At 30.0% G+C, this 18,282-nt stretch overlaps 1 protein-coding gene across 2 annotated transcripts in view; it reads right to left on the bottom strand.

Annotated features, from left to right (window-relative positions):
- Positions 1-17,657, bottom strand: part of LOC129912250 (sensory neuron membrane protein 2) — a 40,764-nt gene extending 23,107 nt beyond the window's left edge. Inside the window, exons 1-2 of one of the 2 annotated variants that reach the window (XM_055990403.1) lie at positions 17,502-17,657; positions 16,293-16,560 (exon numbers count right to left, since the gene is read on the bottom strand). In XM_055990403.1, coding sequence (XP_055846378.1) covers positions 16,293-16,403 — 111 coding nt within the window. In that variant the 5' untranslated portion in view covers positions 16,404-16,560; positions 17,502-17,657. Of the gene's footprint in view, positions 1-16,292; positions 16,561-17,501 lie in introns of those variants that run through there. The other variant, XM_055990404.1, reaches the window with a different exon arrangement.
- Positions 17,658-18,282: the final 625 nt, after the last annotated feature.

Raw genomic sequence — 18,282 nt, 5'->3', positions numbered from 1 at the left:
TGTACAAAATATTTGTTTAATTGAATGAATCTGATTAGCGCAGGTGTTAGGAACGTCATAGAAATGGATTGTGTGCTAAGTAATTCATAAGATTTATTTACATTTATAGGAAGGAAATGAAGTTAAACATGTTTGTTTTTTTAACAAAATTATTCCCGGAAATTGTAGCAGAATTAACTTTTAGAAAAAAACATCAGAAATTTTGTTTTCTCAAAAAAAAAAAAAAAAAAAATTAAATTAAATTAAAACAAACATATCGTTCCTGAAACCTGAACAAGTTATATCACCGTTTTAAGAAATAGCTATAACTTCAGCCTATGAACTTTGTGGTAACACGCACAAGTTGTTGTTGTTTATTCAAAATCTTCAACATAAATTTATTACACAGACAGCTTCCCTGCAAGTAAGCTGTTAAACTAAAACAAGCGTTCATTTTAGCAATATGGCATTTTAGATAATATTAGCTTTGCCCAGAGGTCTAAATAAAAGTTAGCTAAAAAGGTAGTGTTCAAAAATCGCTGTTGCATATTTGTGTCACATTACAAATCAAATAAAAATATAATTTTAATTTTTTTTATTTGGTCAAAAGAAACCTTATTAATTTAAATTAAAAAAAAAAAAAAAAAAAATAGTACGTATACGCCACAGTGACCGTTTAACTTTTAAGCCTAATGTGAATGTAATGTGAAAGTTTTGAAATAGTTCTCGAGGAAATAATATTATTCTCAAAGGCTTTCATAAATCAATGGTCAATGGAGATCATCTTATTAAGATTTGTAGTTTTTGTACCTAAATTACCACGAACTCATATGCATCTTTAAACCAAAACTTATTTCGTAACTTTGATACGAAGTTATCTACATACTTCTGAATGTAGGAAGCAAAAATCGACTGAAAGTAAAATAGAAACAAGACCTAAAAAAAAAAAAAAAATTTGGATTTAATTGTAAGTAGAGCTTTAAGAACCCATCATTTTGATGTCTCACTCGAAGGATGTGGAGAAAACTTTTCAAAATGATTTTTGAAGTTATACTTCTTATGGGAGGGTGGGTATGAAAATTTACTTTTTGACAAGAATGTCAAAGGGATTATGACGCGATCACCCTGGGTAGCAGGGCTGTCGTTTCACCTTTAGAGTACTCAGTACTTTAGTATTTAAAAATGCAGTACGCCACAGTACGGCAAACATAAAACACACAACACGTAGCAAGTTACATGTTTCATGTGGCAAGTTGCATGTGGCAAGTTGTATGTGGCAAGTTGCATGTGGCAAGTTGTATGTGGCAAGTTGCGTGTGGCAAGTTGCATGTGGCAAATTGCGTGTGGCAAGTTGCATGTGGCAAGTTACATGTGGCAAGTTGCCAGGGTTGCAAAAAGCTAACATTTCAGCTCAGCTCACAGCTCAGCTCAAATTTGAGCTAGGTACCATAGCTTAGCTCATTTGAGCTGAGCTGAAAGTGAGCGCCCCAACTTCCAACGCCTATATCTCGGAATTTTGAAAAAAATGAAAAAATTTTTTTTGATGCCAAAAGGTAGCGGGGACTCTAACCTACATTTGGGTACAACTTCCATCCCTGTAGGTACACGCGTTCTCAAACCAGGAGAACTTAAAGGTAAAAAAAAAGTTAAGCCCGATTCTGAAAAAATATTCATGATGTGGCGGTTTAACATGCAAAGCGATTTTTTAAAAATCTGACAATGTGCAAAGCGTAGGCCCATGACACAAGCTATCATTTGGCATCACTCCCAAAAATTGCTCTCAAGCGGCTTAGCTTCCAGGAGCGTTCAAAGATTCGGGGATTTTTGGAAAAAAAAAATTTACCCCAACTTTCAAACACGATTTTCTCGGAATTTTGAAAAAAATCGAAAAACCGGATTATACCACTTTCGGGTAGCTGAGAATATAAGCTTTCATATGGCACCACTCCCCTGTCTCTAGATCAAAGCCTTGCAACGCCTATATCTCGGAATTTTGAAAAAAATGAAAAAAAATTTTTTGATGCCAAAAGGTAGCGGGGACTCTAACCTACATTTGGGTACAACTTCCATCCCTGTAGGTACACGCGTTCTCAAACCAGGAGAACTTAAAGGTAAAAAAAAAGTTAAGCCCGATTCTGAAAAAAAGGCATGATGTGGCGGTTTAACATGGAAGGCGATTTTTTAAAAATCTGATAATGTGCAAAGCGTAGGCCCATGACACAAGCTATCATTTGGCACCACTCCCAAAAATTGCTCTCAAGCGGTTTAGCTTCCAGGAGCGTTCAAAAATTCGGGGATTTTTCGAAAAAAAAATTTACCCCAACTTTCAAACGCGATTTTCTCGGAATTTTGAAAAAAGTCGTAAAACCGGATTGTACCTGATTTTTTTTATGATTAAAAAAGAAATATTTTACTAAAAAAATAGAAATATATTTACTATTAACCCTAGAAAGATAATCTACGTCTGTAAGACGTATGGCGTGTAAAGAACTGTTTTATCTAATTCAATTCAAATTTCTGGGTTTTTGTTAAATTGATTTGATTTATTATATCACTTCTTTAAAATAATCTAAGTAATGAGTTAAATAAATATGACAAAAAGTGTTAACATAACACATAAGACCAAAAATCTTTTTTAGAATCATACGTCTCTGAGACGTATATTATGATTATCTTTCTAGGGTTAAAAAAAACCAAGTACTCCAGTCAAAGCGTCGGAAAAAAGGGCCTCACCTTGCGATGAGAGGCACTGTCTGTTTTTATTTCATGGATCGATGGGGGTATATTTAAAAGGCTTAAACCCAATTTCTCACCACCTGATCATTCTTTTTAGCGGAGTTATTCACAAAAATGCATTTTTTGGGATATTTTAATTCTAAGCTAATATCTTTGCTCCAGATTATCGCAGACCAAAAAATAAACATACATTCTCTTCCTTATAATATTTTCTATCGTTGTATGTAATTTCATTGTATTTGCGTGAGTAAATATAAAATGGCAGCCATTTAAAGTCAAATTCCTGTTGTTAAAAAACACATTTTTGTCATTATTTCGAAAAAAGCTTATATCATGATTGACATTTTTCTAACCTATTTTGTAGCCCTGTTCATGTCCTGCATTTTACAGAAAAAATGAACTCTTTATCACTAAAGATGGCCGACCTATTGATAAATGAACGCATGCAAAACCGGTGTGAAAACACCCAAAAATATCGTTTTTTGGGAATAACTCGACTTCAGAATGTCATACGGCAAAAAATAAAGCAATGAATTGTTCGTTACAATATTTTCTATCAATTTAGTGCACAATCTTTTTATTGAAACAAATAAAAAATAAGTAATATTAAGTCAAAGTCGTTTTTTTGTTTAAGCAAACTCTTGCCTTATTATTTTGCAAACGGTGCGAGTATTGGCTAAGAAAATAAAATATTATTGTAGTCCTTTAAATTATCTACAATTAAAAAAAAAAATTAGCTCTCTACGACCCACACGAGCCGAGTAATTAATTTTTTAAAAAAGGTCCAAATGACCAACGAACAAACATAAGACAAATTCTCTTATAACAAGAAACAATGAAAACAACCCCTCTCACTGAGAACTTGTATTCGAATCATAAACAAGGGAAATTTTTTTGAATTTTCGTACGGATTAATGCTTTCTTAAAATTATAATAGCTCGGCTCCCGTGGGTCGTAGAAAGCTAAATTTTTTTTTTAATTGTAGATAATTTAAAGGACTACAATAATATTTTATTTTCTTAGCCAATACTCGCACCGTTTGCAAAATAATAAGGCAAGAGTTTGCTTAAACAAAAAAACGACTTTGACTTAATATTACTTATTTTTTATTTGTTTCAACAAAAAGATTGTGCACTAAATTTATAGAAAATGTTGTAACGAACAATTCATTGCTTTATTTTTGGCCGTAGGACATTCTGAAGTGGAGTTATTCCCAAAAAACGATATTTTTGGGTGTTTTCGCACCGGTTTTGCATGCGTTCATTTATCAATAGCTCGGCCATCTTTGGTGATAAAGAGCTCATTTTTTCTTTAAAATGCAGGACATGAACAGGGCTACAAAATAGGTTAGAAAAATGTTAATCATGATATAAGCTTTTTTCGAAATAATGACAAAAATGTGTTTTTTAACAACAAGAATTTGACTTTAAATGGCTGCCATTTTATATTTACTCACGCAAATACAATGAAATTACATACAACGATAGAAAATATTATAAGGAAGAGAATGTATGTTTATTTTTTGGTCTACGATAATCTGGAGCAAAGATATTAGCTTAGAAGTAAAATATCCCAAAAAATGCATTTTTGTGAATAACTCCGCTAAAAAGAATGATCAGGTGGTGAGAAATTGGGTTTAAGCCTTTTAAATATACCCCCATCGATCCATGAAATAAAAACAGACAGTGCCTCTCATCGCAAGGTCAAATGACGCTTTGACTGGAGTAAAGAGAAAGATCACGAAAAATTATCTGTTTTATTTATAAAAATATCCATGTGTTAAAATAATTCCATTAATAACTAGAACCAAACATCTTGAGCTATGGTGTTTTATAAAAGTTTAAAATATCTTCATATTTCATTATACTTTCCAAATAAAAATCAATGTATCCTCTCACCCATCACAGCTCAGCTCAGCTCACTTTACTTTAGCTCACCCAACAGCTCAGCTCAACCATCAGCTCAGCTGACTTTCAGCTCAGCTCAAATGAGCTGAGCTATGGTACATAGCTCAAAAATTCAGCTAGCTCAAAATTTGAGCTGAGCTGTGAGCTGAGCTCAGCTCACTTTTGAGCTTTGTAGCAACTCTGCAAGTTCCATATTGCTACTACTAGTGCTGAAGCACACACAATCCTCATAAAATAACCATATCGCACATTTTATGCTCAATTCATTTAGTTTCGTTAAGCGTATACCGTACGTTCTGAACCGCACAACATGTGTAAATTTCACAGAACAAATTGAAAACTACATGGACGCAAGGAGGATGAAAGAATTAATTTATTGTTCACTTGATAAAAATGTAAAAAAACGATGTGTGGATTAATTAATTTAATAATAGAAATTAAAAATATCAAATGAAATTCATTTACATTACTGAATGAGAAGTATAACTTCAGTCGCGTGTACATGTGTACACACACTCTTTTTTTTTTTTTTGGGGCAAAGAGTTTAACCTTGGTTTTTTTTTTAATACAAAAAAATAGATTTGTAGTTTTTGTACTGCAAAGGGCTATTCACCATGAAGCAATTTTTTCAAACTAAAACTTATTTCGAAACTTTGTTTTGAAACTACCTGCCTCCGAATGTATAAAAAATAAAAAAAAAATATTTCGATTGCAAATAACTCAAGAACCATACCTCATAGAAAGTTTTTTGTTTCAATTGTGAATTTAGTTTAAAGATACCTTTTCTTAGATGTATGACTCGATGAATTTTGAGAACAATTTGCAAAATGGTTTTTTTTGGCAAGGGGTAGGATTTTTTTTCGAAATCCCAAAATAGATTTGTAATTCTTTAACCTATGTATGTACAAAGGCCTATCCACCATATTATTAGGATGGCTCGTCTATTTTTTTTTTTTTTAATAAAATAAAACACCCTTTTAACCACTTCTGATTCTTGTTTTCAATCTCAAAATGTTGAATTTTCATTGGGACTATTATTATTACTTATTTTTTTTTGCAATAAATCCAAATTTTCCGTACAACCTAAAAAACACCCTTGCATATCAAGAAAATTATAAACTTATTTTATTCTAAATATTCTCATGCCAAAGACAACATTTTCAATAAAGTTCGTAAGCATTTTCCTTATTTCCTGAAAAACACCCTTTAAATATTTTTATAGACTGTTGTTTGTGGTAGATACCACAGGCACCAATTTACCATTTTCCACCAAGTTAAAAAAATAAACAAAATTTATATACCTAAGCTGTAAACTTTTTATACACATACATAACTCAACCATTCAAAAAAACACTCTTTCACCAATTTTGTTTTTTGAAAACTTAACGGCTCCATGTGAAACAATAAAAACGATTTTGTGGCAAAAAAGGTGCTGCATTTGAAATATGGAAAATATTTTTTGCACCATTAGGTTGATTTTTGGCTTTTTACTAAAAGACAAAAGCGTTTAGGTACCTAGCCATAATATTAAATGTGTAGAAATTTCCAAAACCTTCGGTGTTAGATTTTGTTTTATAAATATTTTGTTTTTGAAAAATCAATTTTTTGAATTTGATGTTAAAAACAAAAAAACGATTCTACAATTTTTTTAAAAAATATCTAAAAATTCTTTGTTGTATACAAGAAATTAAATACCAAACTTTTACTTAGTTTGGAGATTAAAACCATTTAAAAAGGTGTTTTTAATCCTTTTTTATATTTCGAATACATTAAATGATAAAATTAAGGAAATATTTTGCTATTTTGAATTATTATATCAGTTTTTCCGGATTTTAACCTGTCATTTTAACGGTTTGTTTGTTGCATTTTAATAGAATTATTATAATATTAATAAAAAGAAACATGAAAATGTATTCATTAAGAATACATGAATTGCAAAACATGTTATATCCTGTAATTATTCATTTCCACTTATAAAAGCAATCCATTGCACAAATTTATTTTAAATTCTATCAAATCTTGAACTAGTATTAGAAACGCATTGCTTTTATCCTTGACTACTAACTTGACGAAGAATCATCACATTAGCATGCAAGAAAACTATTAAACTTTGGAGTTTTTCCAACATGCTATAAAGCAAAAGCTGTTTGAAAGTACAAACAAACATTCATATATGTATGACCTCCAAATCTAATCGAATGTGCAAAGGAGGAGCGCGCGCAAAAAAAAAAGTCAATCAGAATATAAATTTCCCATTAAATATATTCGTTACCCCAGCTAATCATTGACTAAATCAAAACTATAAATCAAGGTCAAAAGTGCTCAAACTTTTAAAAATAAAACAAAATATTTGCACGAAACGACACTGGCCGATATTTTTTTTGTTATGGTCTCTCCACCACAGACAAAATATAGTATCTGAATAATTGCGAAAGAAATATTAAGTATCTCTCTATTTCTATACTCCAACTGTGACCTATTCATATTTGACTTTATAATATTTTTAATCAAAACAGAGACGTGATCAAAATGCTATGATGACGACAGTTGGACTCTTTGATAATTACATAGATTTTTTACAACTTAGTTACGCATGGAGCACCCCATATTCCAACCGGTTAGGCGGCACTTGACCATCCGGCTTTATAGCGTTGTCCAATTTGGGTTTGCGATTTTTTTTTTCTCTTCTGTTTTTGATTTTTTTTCCATCTACTTAACTTCTTTGAAATTCATTGGCATGATTTGTTATGAAATAATTTATCTTTTTTCTTTGCAGCAAATTGTTTTTATGTTGTCTTTTTTTTTGGAGCTCAAGTTCATGTCTTGATTCGATGTTGGTTAGACGTGTGAGCTTCGAGTTTAACCAAAAAAATAAAGTTTATTTCCATTGTTCGGGGTCAGTGGCGAAGAATAAAAATTTATTTAATGGTGGGAAAAGTTTTAATTTGACGCAAATAATTCCACACACAGCACGCGCGCTCAGTCGAATCATACTCAAACCGAGTACCAATGTTATTATGATTCATAGATACAACAGACAACAAGCGACGCTTCGTGTTGGTATTACAAGAATGCTAAGTAGTAGCAGAAGTGATGTATGAAAGACTGGGCTGTCGTTTTAAGAAACTTATGTTTTGTGATTATGGAAGGGAATTGCGAATTCAGATAAGCTCTATTCAAGATAATTAAGTATATCAATGGTGAAAGGGAGCGTTGAAGTCAAGAATACAAAGTTCAAGAGATATTTTTGTTGTTTTGCCATGAATGATTTTAAAACCGCAGCTTGACTTATGAATCAATATAATCTTTTTTCTAGAGGACAATTCTGATGCGTGAACTTTGTTTGAATAATCTAAGTTCCATTAAAATATGAGCAATTATAAGGGAAACTATGAGCAATAGCAAAACTGATTCACTCCCTAGAAACCAAGTCCAAACGCAGAAAAATAATGGACTTATAGAAAATTTTCGGTGGGTTAAAAAAAATTGTGTTAAAAATAACGTAGTCTTGGTTAAAAACTACATAGTTCTCGTTACTATAGGTAATCAACGTAGTCGCCTCGGTTAAGTTAAATTGTTTAAAATTACCATTTTAGAAGGTTATTTTAACCGATACACTTGATCAAGAAACTCCGCTTAAATTTGAGATGTTAGAAAAAATTTAACCGTGAAAGTGGGTTAGATTAAACAATTTTGAATAACCGAGTCGACTCGTGTCATTTTAACCGGGTTAGTTTGCATGTGTTATATTAACAATCTGCCTCTGTTAATTTTACATGAGCCTTACGTTGTTTTTAACCGATCATTTTTCTGCGTGTTACCCCGAACAGGTTTTCCAATTTTGAAGTTTACTTGAAACGACTAGCATTTTTACTAACTCACACAAGTCTGTTATTGTTCATTCGGTTTTTTCCTTTTTTCTCCAACTCTTTTCATATGACAACAATTTTTTGTTCGTATACAAGGAGGGAGATGAGCGGAAAGAGGTTGACGATGGTCAAAATTTATGTTATTAGCTATGTGAACCCTTTAGAGGCAAACATTTTACTATCCCTAAATTTTTAAAACAAAAATGATATCATAAAAAAAAATCATATATTATTTTTTTTTTTTCTAAAAAGACGTCATAGTGTTTTATTTGTGAAAAAAAAACAACAAAAAATGCCTTTTGCAACTTATTTGGGAGGAAAGAGCTGATTTATTTCTGACAATTAACTAAAAACTATACAAAATAAGTACCTATACAAATTGAAATTAATTTTTTTGGGGCGAAATTACCGGTAGGTACCTACGCCTAGATTACAAAATCTAGTTTTTTTTTCCAAAAACGACCCTAAAGATTTTGATTAAAAAAAATACCCGTAATAGAGCAAATAGCAAAGGATCCTACTATAAATATATTTTTCAAAATTTTGTTTTCGAAAATCTATTTCTTGAAAACGTGCCAATGATTTTTTTTTAAAATTTTTTTAAACGTCCTATAATAAATTTTTAAGAATAACATGCCATATTTTTTGTTCAAAAAATGTTTGAAAATTTGTATTTATAAAAATTATTAAAAAAAAAAAACGGTTCTAGCGACTTAGTCATTTATTTTATTTCAACGGTTTTAAAATTTCGTTTTAATTTTTGAGGTTTTACTTATTAAAAGTTATTTAAATGTTTTATCCATCTTTTTCCAAAAAAATATTTTGTTTTTACTTTAACATAATTTGTCGTTTTTAAATTAAAATTTTCTAGTTTTTGAAATAAAATAAAAGTAGGTACCTTATGTAATAAGAAAAATCACCCATTAATTCTTCGCTGAAAAAAATGCAAATAATGCATTTTTTTAAAATAAAATAACTTCAAATGAAATAAAAAAAAAAGAAAAAAGTAAAAAACGTGATAAAAAATGTTTAGATAAATTTCGAAAAAAAAACCGTTAGATTAAAGAAAAAAGTTATGAATCAGGTTTTAGACAATTAGATAATTAATTCGTGTTTGAATAAATTAAAATTTGAAAAATCGACTGCACTTTGGCAAACAAAAAGCCATTTAAAGAAAACTACACCCAAAACGAATATAACCGTTATAAATCGAAAACGAGAAAATTGTGCCCTAAGTTTTTCGCACAAGAATAACATCAGAATTCCATTGAATTTGTCTGTGGGGTTCACTGTGGGATACTCTGTGTAAAGCTAGGCGCACACATGCGATTTTAGTCGCGCGATTATTCAGTCGCAAAAATGGATCACAAGGATTTCAATGACTGTGAACACACATCAAAATCGCATGTGTGCGCCTAGCCTAAGACTTTATTTATAAAAATATTATAAAAATTCATTTTGGTACATTTGCACCATAACAAACATTTTTTTTATATCGTCATAAAACAGACTCTTCTTTTTCCTTTTAATCGGAGATGTTATAATCCCAATGTATGTCGAAGAATCATAACTCTCTTACGTGTCTGCTTCACACTAGTGATGCACCTGTGGAGTGTGCCGGGTTTACCAGGAGTTTGCATTTGCTTGTACTAGGAGTTTTTAAGCCTACCTTTCTTCTTGTTTCTTACTGGAACATTGTATGATAATGCCTTTTTGACGGGGGCTCTCAAGATCTCTCCTTTGAATATGGCAACACCAACTGAGTTGGCCGTGTTCAATTTTTTGGGAGATGGGATTTCTAATTTCTAATTCGATCAAGCTTTGTAAAACAAACTCATCAGTACATATCACTGAACAGTTAACTGACATTTTATGACATTTTATCACCTAATAAAATAATTCACTTGACGTACATAAGACACTTTATTTACATTATTCATGTCGATCTTATTCGGCTAGATAAAATAAAAACAATTTGCTTTTATTTTACGACCGGAATAAGTTTTACGCAACGTCATCACGTAGATATCTAACATACTAAAACAAAGCAGTGCATTGTACTTTTTTTTAATTAAACATTTAGTTTCTAATACTAATAAATTGATTGATTCTAAAGAATTTGCATTCTGATCTCTGAATCACAATTACACAATTAAGATGTCAAAAATGTACTCTGATTTTATTTTAATAATTTTTGCTTGATTTATTTATTTATTTATTAAGTAGCAATAACAGAGTTTCTTTTTACATTTGGTAGTTACAAGTTAGAGATTTAGGATAATTATTTTCCTTTTCAACTATAATTTAAACAAACATATAATGACAATAAGTTGTATAATGAAATTGATATTAATAATTCAAGGGAAAGCTACGAACAAAAACCCTTATTTAACTCTTAAAACTAATATTGCACTCCCACATTAAGTTTTTTAAATTATAATGTATATATTAGGTCGCAGATCCGAAGAAAACAAACATTGCCAAAGGATTCCTTTTAGAAAAGTAAACCATTCGACAAATTCATTCACTCCAAATCTAGAGCCTTTAAATATATATATAAAATGATAATATATATAACGTTATGGTGTTGATAAACATTTAATCAGTTCATTATCAGAGAAGGAACAATTTACATAAAATTTTTGGGTTAAATTTTCAATAAGGGAGTTCAAAAAGTTGACATTGGATTTTTCATGAAGCCTGTAAGTTGAATAACACCATGGTAAATCAAGCATCATTTTTAGAAGTTTGTTTTGGCATATTTGAAGCTTAAGTTTGTGAGTTTTGGCACAATCGTTCCAAACAGGAGCACCGTATAGGAGGATGGATTGGAAAATTAACTTAAACATTAAAATTTTATTTTCTTTGCTAAGTTTCGAACTTCTACATATTAATGGGTAAAGAATTCTTTTATATAGATTTATCTTATCAATAGTAGTAGATATATGTTTTTGAAAACTAAATTTTTTGTCTATTATAACACCAAGATATCGACAATGTTCGGACCAGTCAATGTTCACGGTGCCCATTCGAAGCTGTACATTGTTTGGGAGGAAACACGATTTTCGACGTCTTGTAAACCAAATAGCTTGCGTTTTCAAGGGGTTTACCTTAATCTTCCATTTGAAAAAGTATTTTTCTATTGTAGAAAGAGACATTTGCAATGTATGACAAACGTCTAGGAAATATGTACCTGATGTAAAAATAGCCGTGTCGTCAGCAAACATTGCAATACCTATACTGTTTCCCAGATTGGGTAAATCTGCGACAAAGATATTGAAGAGAGTTGGACCAAGTACTGTACCTTGAGGAATTCCATATGGAATATTTTGCAAAGAAGATTTTTCGTTTTGAACTTTTACTAAAAATTTTCTCCCATCTAAAAAGCTTTGGATAATTTTTACTATACTCATTGGGAAGTTAAATTGTACAAGTTTGTGGATTAATGCGTCGTGCCAGACAGTATCGAAGGCCTTTTCAATATCTAAGAGTACTAAGGCAGTCGACTCTTTATTTTTGAATTTTTCTTTAACATGATTTTTTATTCTGAGAATTTGATGGCTGGTGTTGTGGAAGGGTCTGAATCCAAATTGATAATCAGGAAGAATATTGTTTGCTGCTAAGTGATTATCAAGATTTTCTTTGATTATTTTTTCTAGTATTTGATTGATTCTAAAGAATTTGCATTCTGATCTCTGAATCACAATTACACAATTAAGATGTCAAAAATGTACTCTGATTTTATTTTAATAATTTTTGCTTGATTTAATATGAGTTCTAAAATGTTAATTGTAAATTGAAATTGATATGTGTGATGTTAGAGGCTAGAAACAAGTTTTTTTATAACCCCTAGGTGAAAACCACAATTTTTCATTTGATCCATTCTATCATTATTATGGATAGTTACGTAAGAGAAATATGTAATGATCTGTTTAAGAATAATTGCTCAACTCAAAATTACTGGTTGACAAATAATATAGCGCCTGGTTCTCGAGCTCGAGTACGAGTATTATGTATAACTCACTTTATTCATATACATAAATTAAATTTAAGGAGAGCTTTTTATCCCATTAAAATAAAAACATCTATAGACTTCTGTTGGTATATGAATGCAAAGTAAAAAATCATTAAAAATCATTAAAATATGAAGGTAGTAAAGTTTCATAGCCTTAACATTTTTTTAATGTACCTACTCATTAAATTTAATAAGTACATATGTAATACAAAGATATTTAAATAAGAGGATTTTTTTTAATAACAATGAAAATTATATGAAAAGGGAAAGAATTAAAATAAAGGGGCTATGCTTTTTAAATAACAGTAAAACATTGATGACAAAGTAAATAAAGGAAATAAAAATAAGGATTTTTTTATCAGTGCCTTTCAGGGGGTGTCTTTTTAAGAACCTTTAAAATGGATAAAAAAAAATTCTACCATAAGTAATTTCAAATTTACAATTTAGATTAATCGACTAATCTATTAAAGTTGATGTTTCATGTTATATAAAACGAAAATAATTTGAACCCTTTTTAAAAAAAAAGCACCCTGTTTATATGGTTGTGTCATTGAACTTAATATGTCCACTAGGGTGGTCCAATTTTTTGGTTTTTACATTTCCGTTGTTCCCCACTCAAAAATTGGTTGCATATGTGTTTTGTATTACACACGTGAAATTTCAGCTTTTTAGGTGAAGTGTAAGTGGGCGCTCAACAAGCTCAAAGTTTTTGCTCACATGCTATTATAGCTGGGTCCTCATGCCTAGTAATTAACTCTTGTTTTGATTTATCAAGTGGATTAAGTTATGATGTGGTAAAGTTTTTCATAAAAAACCAATAGTTAAGTGATATTTTTACAGATAATAATTTTTGTTCATTTAAATTTGTCTGTAAGTATTTTTTGCTTAAAGTTAACAAAACAGAATTAATCAATGAAATACGAGCTAGTGACTCAAAACCAAAGAAACATGAAAATCATTTACATGGTTGTCGTTAACTTGCGTGCTTATCATGTTTAAGCCAAATTCCAACCTCAAGCCAAGTCCTAATACAATATAATCAGATATTAAGGGTAAGGTAAGGGTAACAAAGTCTAATATTATAAAGCTGATGAGCGCCCTCTTCCTTTTACTTTTGAGGGCTAAAACTTTCAGCATGTGTTGGTATTGATGTCTGAAGCAAAATAATGCGTGGGGTACTAATGAATTATATGGTTTATTTTTTTGCCTTATAACGTGGACCACACTAATGTCCACTCCAACTTCATAAAAGGGTCAAGTGAATTTGTGCGTGAGTAAACAATGGTTTATACACGCAAATTTGTGATGTTCTATAGCAAGAGTATCAATTAATAACGACCAACAATAAGAAAGTGATGAAAAATAAATAAAAGAACACGTGCCTGAAAATGTACTATGTACGAATATTTAAATTTTTATACTTAGGTTATTGACTTTTGTTTGTTTTTAGGTCAGTTAAGCCATTAATAGGAGTTTTGTTTTTATTTCCGTTTATTTAAATGTATTTTGAAAAATACACACTCCAACTATTGATTTTCATTTAAGGGTTGGGGGTCCTTAAACCAAGGATTTATTATTTTAAAATTTGCGAAGACACGTTCTACATAAAAATTCGATTTTTTTAGATACATATGTAGTTTTTTTTGGGAATTTTAATTTTGATTTACATTATCGCTATAACTGCTTTTAAAAAAATCAAAGTTAAAAAAAATTATTTGGGGAAAAGTCAGAAATTTAAAAAACCGGTTTATAATGATTTCGAAAAAGAAAACAATTATACATGACATTATGATGATCGAGAATACCAAATACTCTCCACTAAAGAAACTTTCAAACTTTGTACATGAGGGATTTTTTTTTTACCAAGATTAAAGGTACCTGCATTTTTCTCAAAAACGGTCCTTAAGATTACTATAAAAAAAATGTAATTTACTTCCTATTTTTTAAATAAAAAATATTTTTTGAACCGTTATTAAAGGTACCTGACTAGAACCGATTTTTTGAATTATTATTTTGTCGTGAACGTCTTAACTGTTTTGAACGAAAATTAAAAAAAAAAAAACATTTAACTAAACTTTTTTAAAAAAGACTAATTAATTTTCTTGAAATATTGTTTTTATGATTCGTTTTATATTTCCTTTTAAAAAGCGTGTTTTTTTTTTTGAAAAATAAGTAAAAGATTTATATTAATGTAAAAAACTCAAAAAATTAAATTTTTTTTTTTAAGATATTAAATTTCAAACATACTTGATTTGGATATTCAAACCATTTTGAAAGCATTTTTTTTTTTTGACCCGACGGAATTTTGAGCCTAACTTTTTGCTAATGAAAACGTGCATTGATTAAATTCTGGCAATTTGGAATTAATTATTTACAGAATGAATTTAGAAGTTTTATTTTAAGCTCCTTGTTTTGCTGTAGATACAAAATATTGTAAATCTCAAATGTCCTGCTCTTTAACGACCGCTCCATGATCTACAAAAATAGGTAAAGCATAGGGGGGTTCACATTATCATCTCTATCGATATTGATTATCTATTTGGAAATTCTTGTTTCATGTTTTCCAAATAAATTTTTGGCAAAGGTTACATATTTAAAATAACAAAACCACGACACGACACACCCAAAATTGTACTTAAAAGATGGTATTTATCGATGGCAACCAAAAAATTGTACATTTCAAAAACCTATCAATGATACACAATTATACAGGGTGTCCCAAAAGTTAACGTCGAAACGAAAACGGTAGATAGGGTAGGTGGTGACAGTTATCAGAAAAATAATTTAAAAAATCGCAGCCATATATTTTGTGAGTTATGGGCATTCGAAAAAATGGTCACTTTGTGACGGTTTTTCATGTGCCGTGACTACAAATCTTAATTTGTCTAATTTTTTTCTTTTGTTACGGAACCGTGAATAACCCTGCTACCAAATGCATTTAAAAATTTTAACTCAGCTGCTTCAGTTTCAAAGCAAATATTACTTTTTTGCCCAACTAAGTACTAAAAAATTTTACATGACTCTAATTCAATGAACTGTAGTGTAAAAAAATGCACTACCATGTTTCGGCAAGTTACCTAAAAAGTTGGTGTGTTTAATTCTCTTTTCAAAATGGTATAACATTGTTGAGAATATTCCACCTACCCTATCTACCGTTTTCGTTTCGACGTTAACTTTTGGGACACCCTGTATAGCAACCAATTTTTAAGTCATTAAATAACAGATTAAAATATTTAGATACAATTTTGTATGAATGCATGCTTATATTTTTTTCATTTTTTATGTTCGAATACAAATCAAATCAATGTTTTTTTTTTCTACCAGTTGTAACTGATAAATCTATCTTTAAATAATAAGCATGCATGAGAATTGATGACCGTGAACTAACATGCAATCCAATAAAAATTGAACCATATAACTATTGTACCATCACGAATGTCCTCAATTTATAAAAATCATTTTTGTAATCAAAAATCAAAACATGCGATAGTTTTAAATTTAAATCTCTTATTAGTTATATTGGTATTTTACTTTTCTGCTCCTTCTCCTTAAACATTTTATCATCTTAAGATATATTTACTTTAAACTAACAAAAACTTGCTAAATGGATTTGTCAATATTAATCTTATTGACACCTCTCAAACAATAACAAAAAACCAAAGATAAATAAAGTATCTCTTTGCCACCCATAAAAAAGCACTTCATTCCTTGAAATATTTAAACTATCACAGAAAAAAAATAACAAACTCAACTTATATTCATCATCTTCTCACTTTAAAAACTTACCTCTTCAACTTGTTTATGTACTACCGATGGAAATAGATACCATCCAAAAAATGCTCCAGCAGCAGCAATAAGTACTCCTACAGCTGCCAAGATAATTGTACAATTTGCCATTTTTCAATTGAATTGAGTAAAAAAAAAAAAAAACAAGTTTTCTTTTTTTCAAAACACTACAACAAAGCAGTTTTTTGTATATTTCCAATCAAACATTTGATTGATTTTATAACAAAATTTGTATACACTTAAATTAAATTATACCAGTCAACAGACACTGAAAAAATTAAAGGTTAACAATTGAGCAATGAAATTTTAAATTTCAACTTGTTGTTTCACTATGCGAATAAAATATTTCACAGATTTTGTTGGTTTTTTTTTTTTCTTCTCAAAATTTATTTTGATTACACCAAAATTTTGTTGCAAAATTTTAAGGTTAACACACACTAAAACCAAGATAGGTTAAAAAAAAAAAAAACCAAAGATACAAAACTGCGTCTGCTGTATCTTAGTTATTTTTTTGGTGAGCATTCACCAACAAACACACGAGAAACAACAAAAGCAAACCAGTTTCAGGTCTCTGGTCGACAAAACATAAAGTGAAAGTGAAATGGCTAACACTGAAATTTAGCCCAAGACCGTGCAAGAAATCACCCAAATCAAACTTATTTCACCCTACAGACGAATTTGTATATTATTATAAGAAACACTCAAACAAAATTGAAGTCTGATTTTTATCCCAAAAACGAAACGAAACGAATAAAAGATTAAACAACAAACTTGACTATATACTCTTTGTGGTTTTAAAGGTTATGAAATAATTGTATCTATCAGATACAAAAAAGTATCTATGATTTCAATCTTTCCGGCTAAAACAAAAAACTTGGTTAATTTACAAATTAACCCCAATTACATATATAAAATGCCCGTACTCGCGTATCCAATATTCGTTTTTGGTTATCAATCGCACTGAAGTTGATTAAGACAATAAAGCAAAAGACTGTGTCGTTCTAGACCTTTTTGTAGTTTAGAGACACTATCTAGCACGAATAATCTTATAGAATTGTAGGTTACATGATATATTTCGGGAATCAATTTCAATTTCTCTGTGTTTTAATAAAGGATATATGATTGCATGTGATAGGGGTATTTTAGATGCATCCACTATGTTTAATTGTAGGTTGGTAATTAAAATAATAACAAAAAAAGATAGATTACGTTGACTGATATTAAAAGTGGATACTATTTATCGAGGTAGGAGGTTTTTTTTTTTACAGAAAAAGAAACAACGAGAAATAAGCTAACAAGACGACCACGACGACGAATGTATCTTTTGCACCTTAACTGCGTGACTATAGATTCGAAACTAGCAGTGCCCTAGTAGTCGAGTAGCGATTATTGCGCTGGCAAAGTTCACCATGCCTTGAGAGTATGTAAGGTTGTTAGTTTTTTTTTTTAATTTTATTTTTTTTTGTCTTTTTGATCGAGACACTATTTTTAATGACGTTATAGTGTTGATGGACGAAGATCTTGGAGGCTTGCATACAGAGCTTTTTTTGTCTTATAGGAGACTTTAGGTCGATCAGTTTTGTTGGTATGTTATAAAGTTTGCATCGCAACCTTTTATTTTTAGTTTTGTTTTATTTATCGAATTCGGAGGAGTTTAATTTTCATTGTGTGCGGGGGTGGAGTATATGTATAATTTTGTTTATCTTTCAAGGTCTTTCATTTGACCGACTGATACTGATAGATACTTAATTGTTTCGACTTTTCATTTCATTTCAATTTCATTCATTAAATGCATTTGTAGGTACACGAGTATTATTTAAATTATTTCAAGCTTGACAGAATAGTATAGTTACATTGTTGTATTTTGATTGTTTTTTTTTTAATATAAAAATAGCATGTAGTTTTTTTTTGTTTATAATTATTTTTATTAGTCATTAGTTAGATATCACGTATTTAGATGAAATTTAAAATTATTATTATTTTTATTGAT

This window comes from Episyrphus balteatus, chromosome 2, assembly GCF_945859705.1.
Source record: "Episyrphus balteatus chromosome 2, idEpiBalt1.1, whole genome shotgun sequence".
In the NCBI taxonomy this organism is placed as follows: Eukaryota; Metazoa; Arthropoda; class Insecta; order Diptera; family Syrphidae; genus Episyrphus; species Episyrphus balteatus.
Note: the sequence above shows the minus strand (reverse complement) of the source record. Positions and strands in the feature narration are given on the sequence as shown.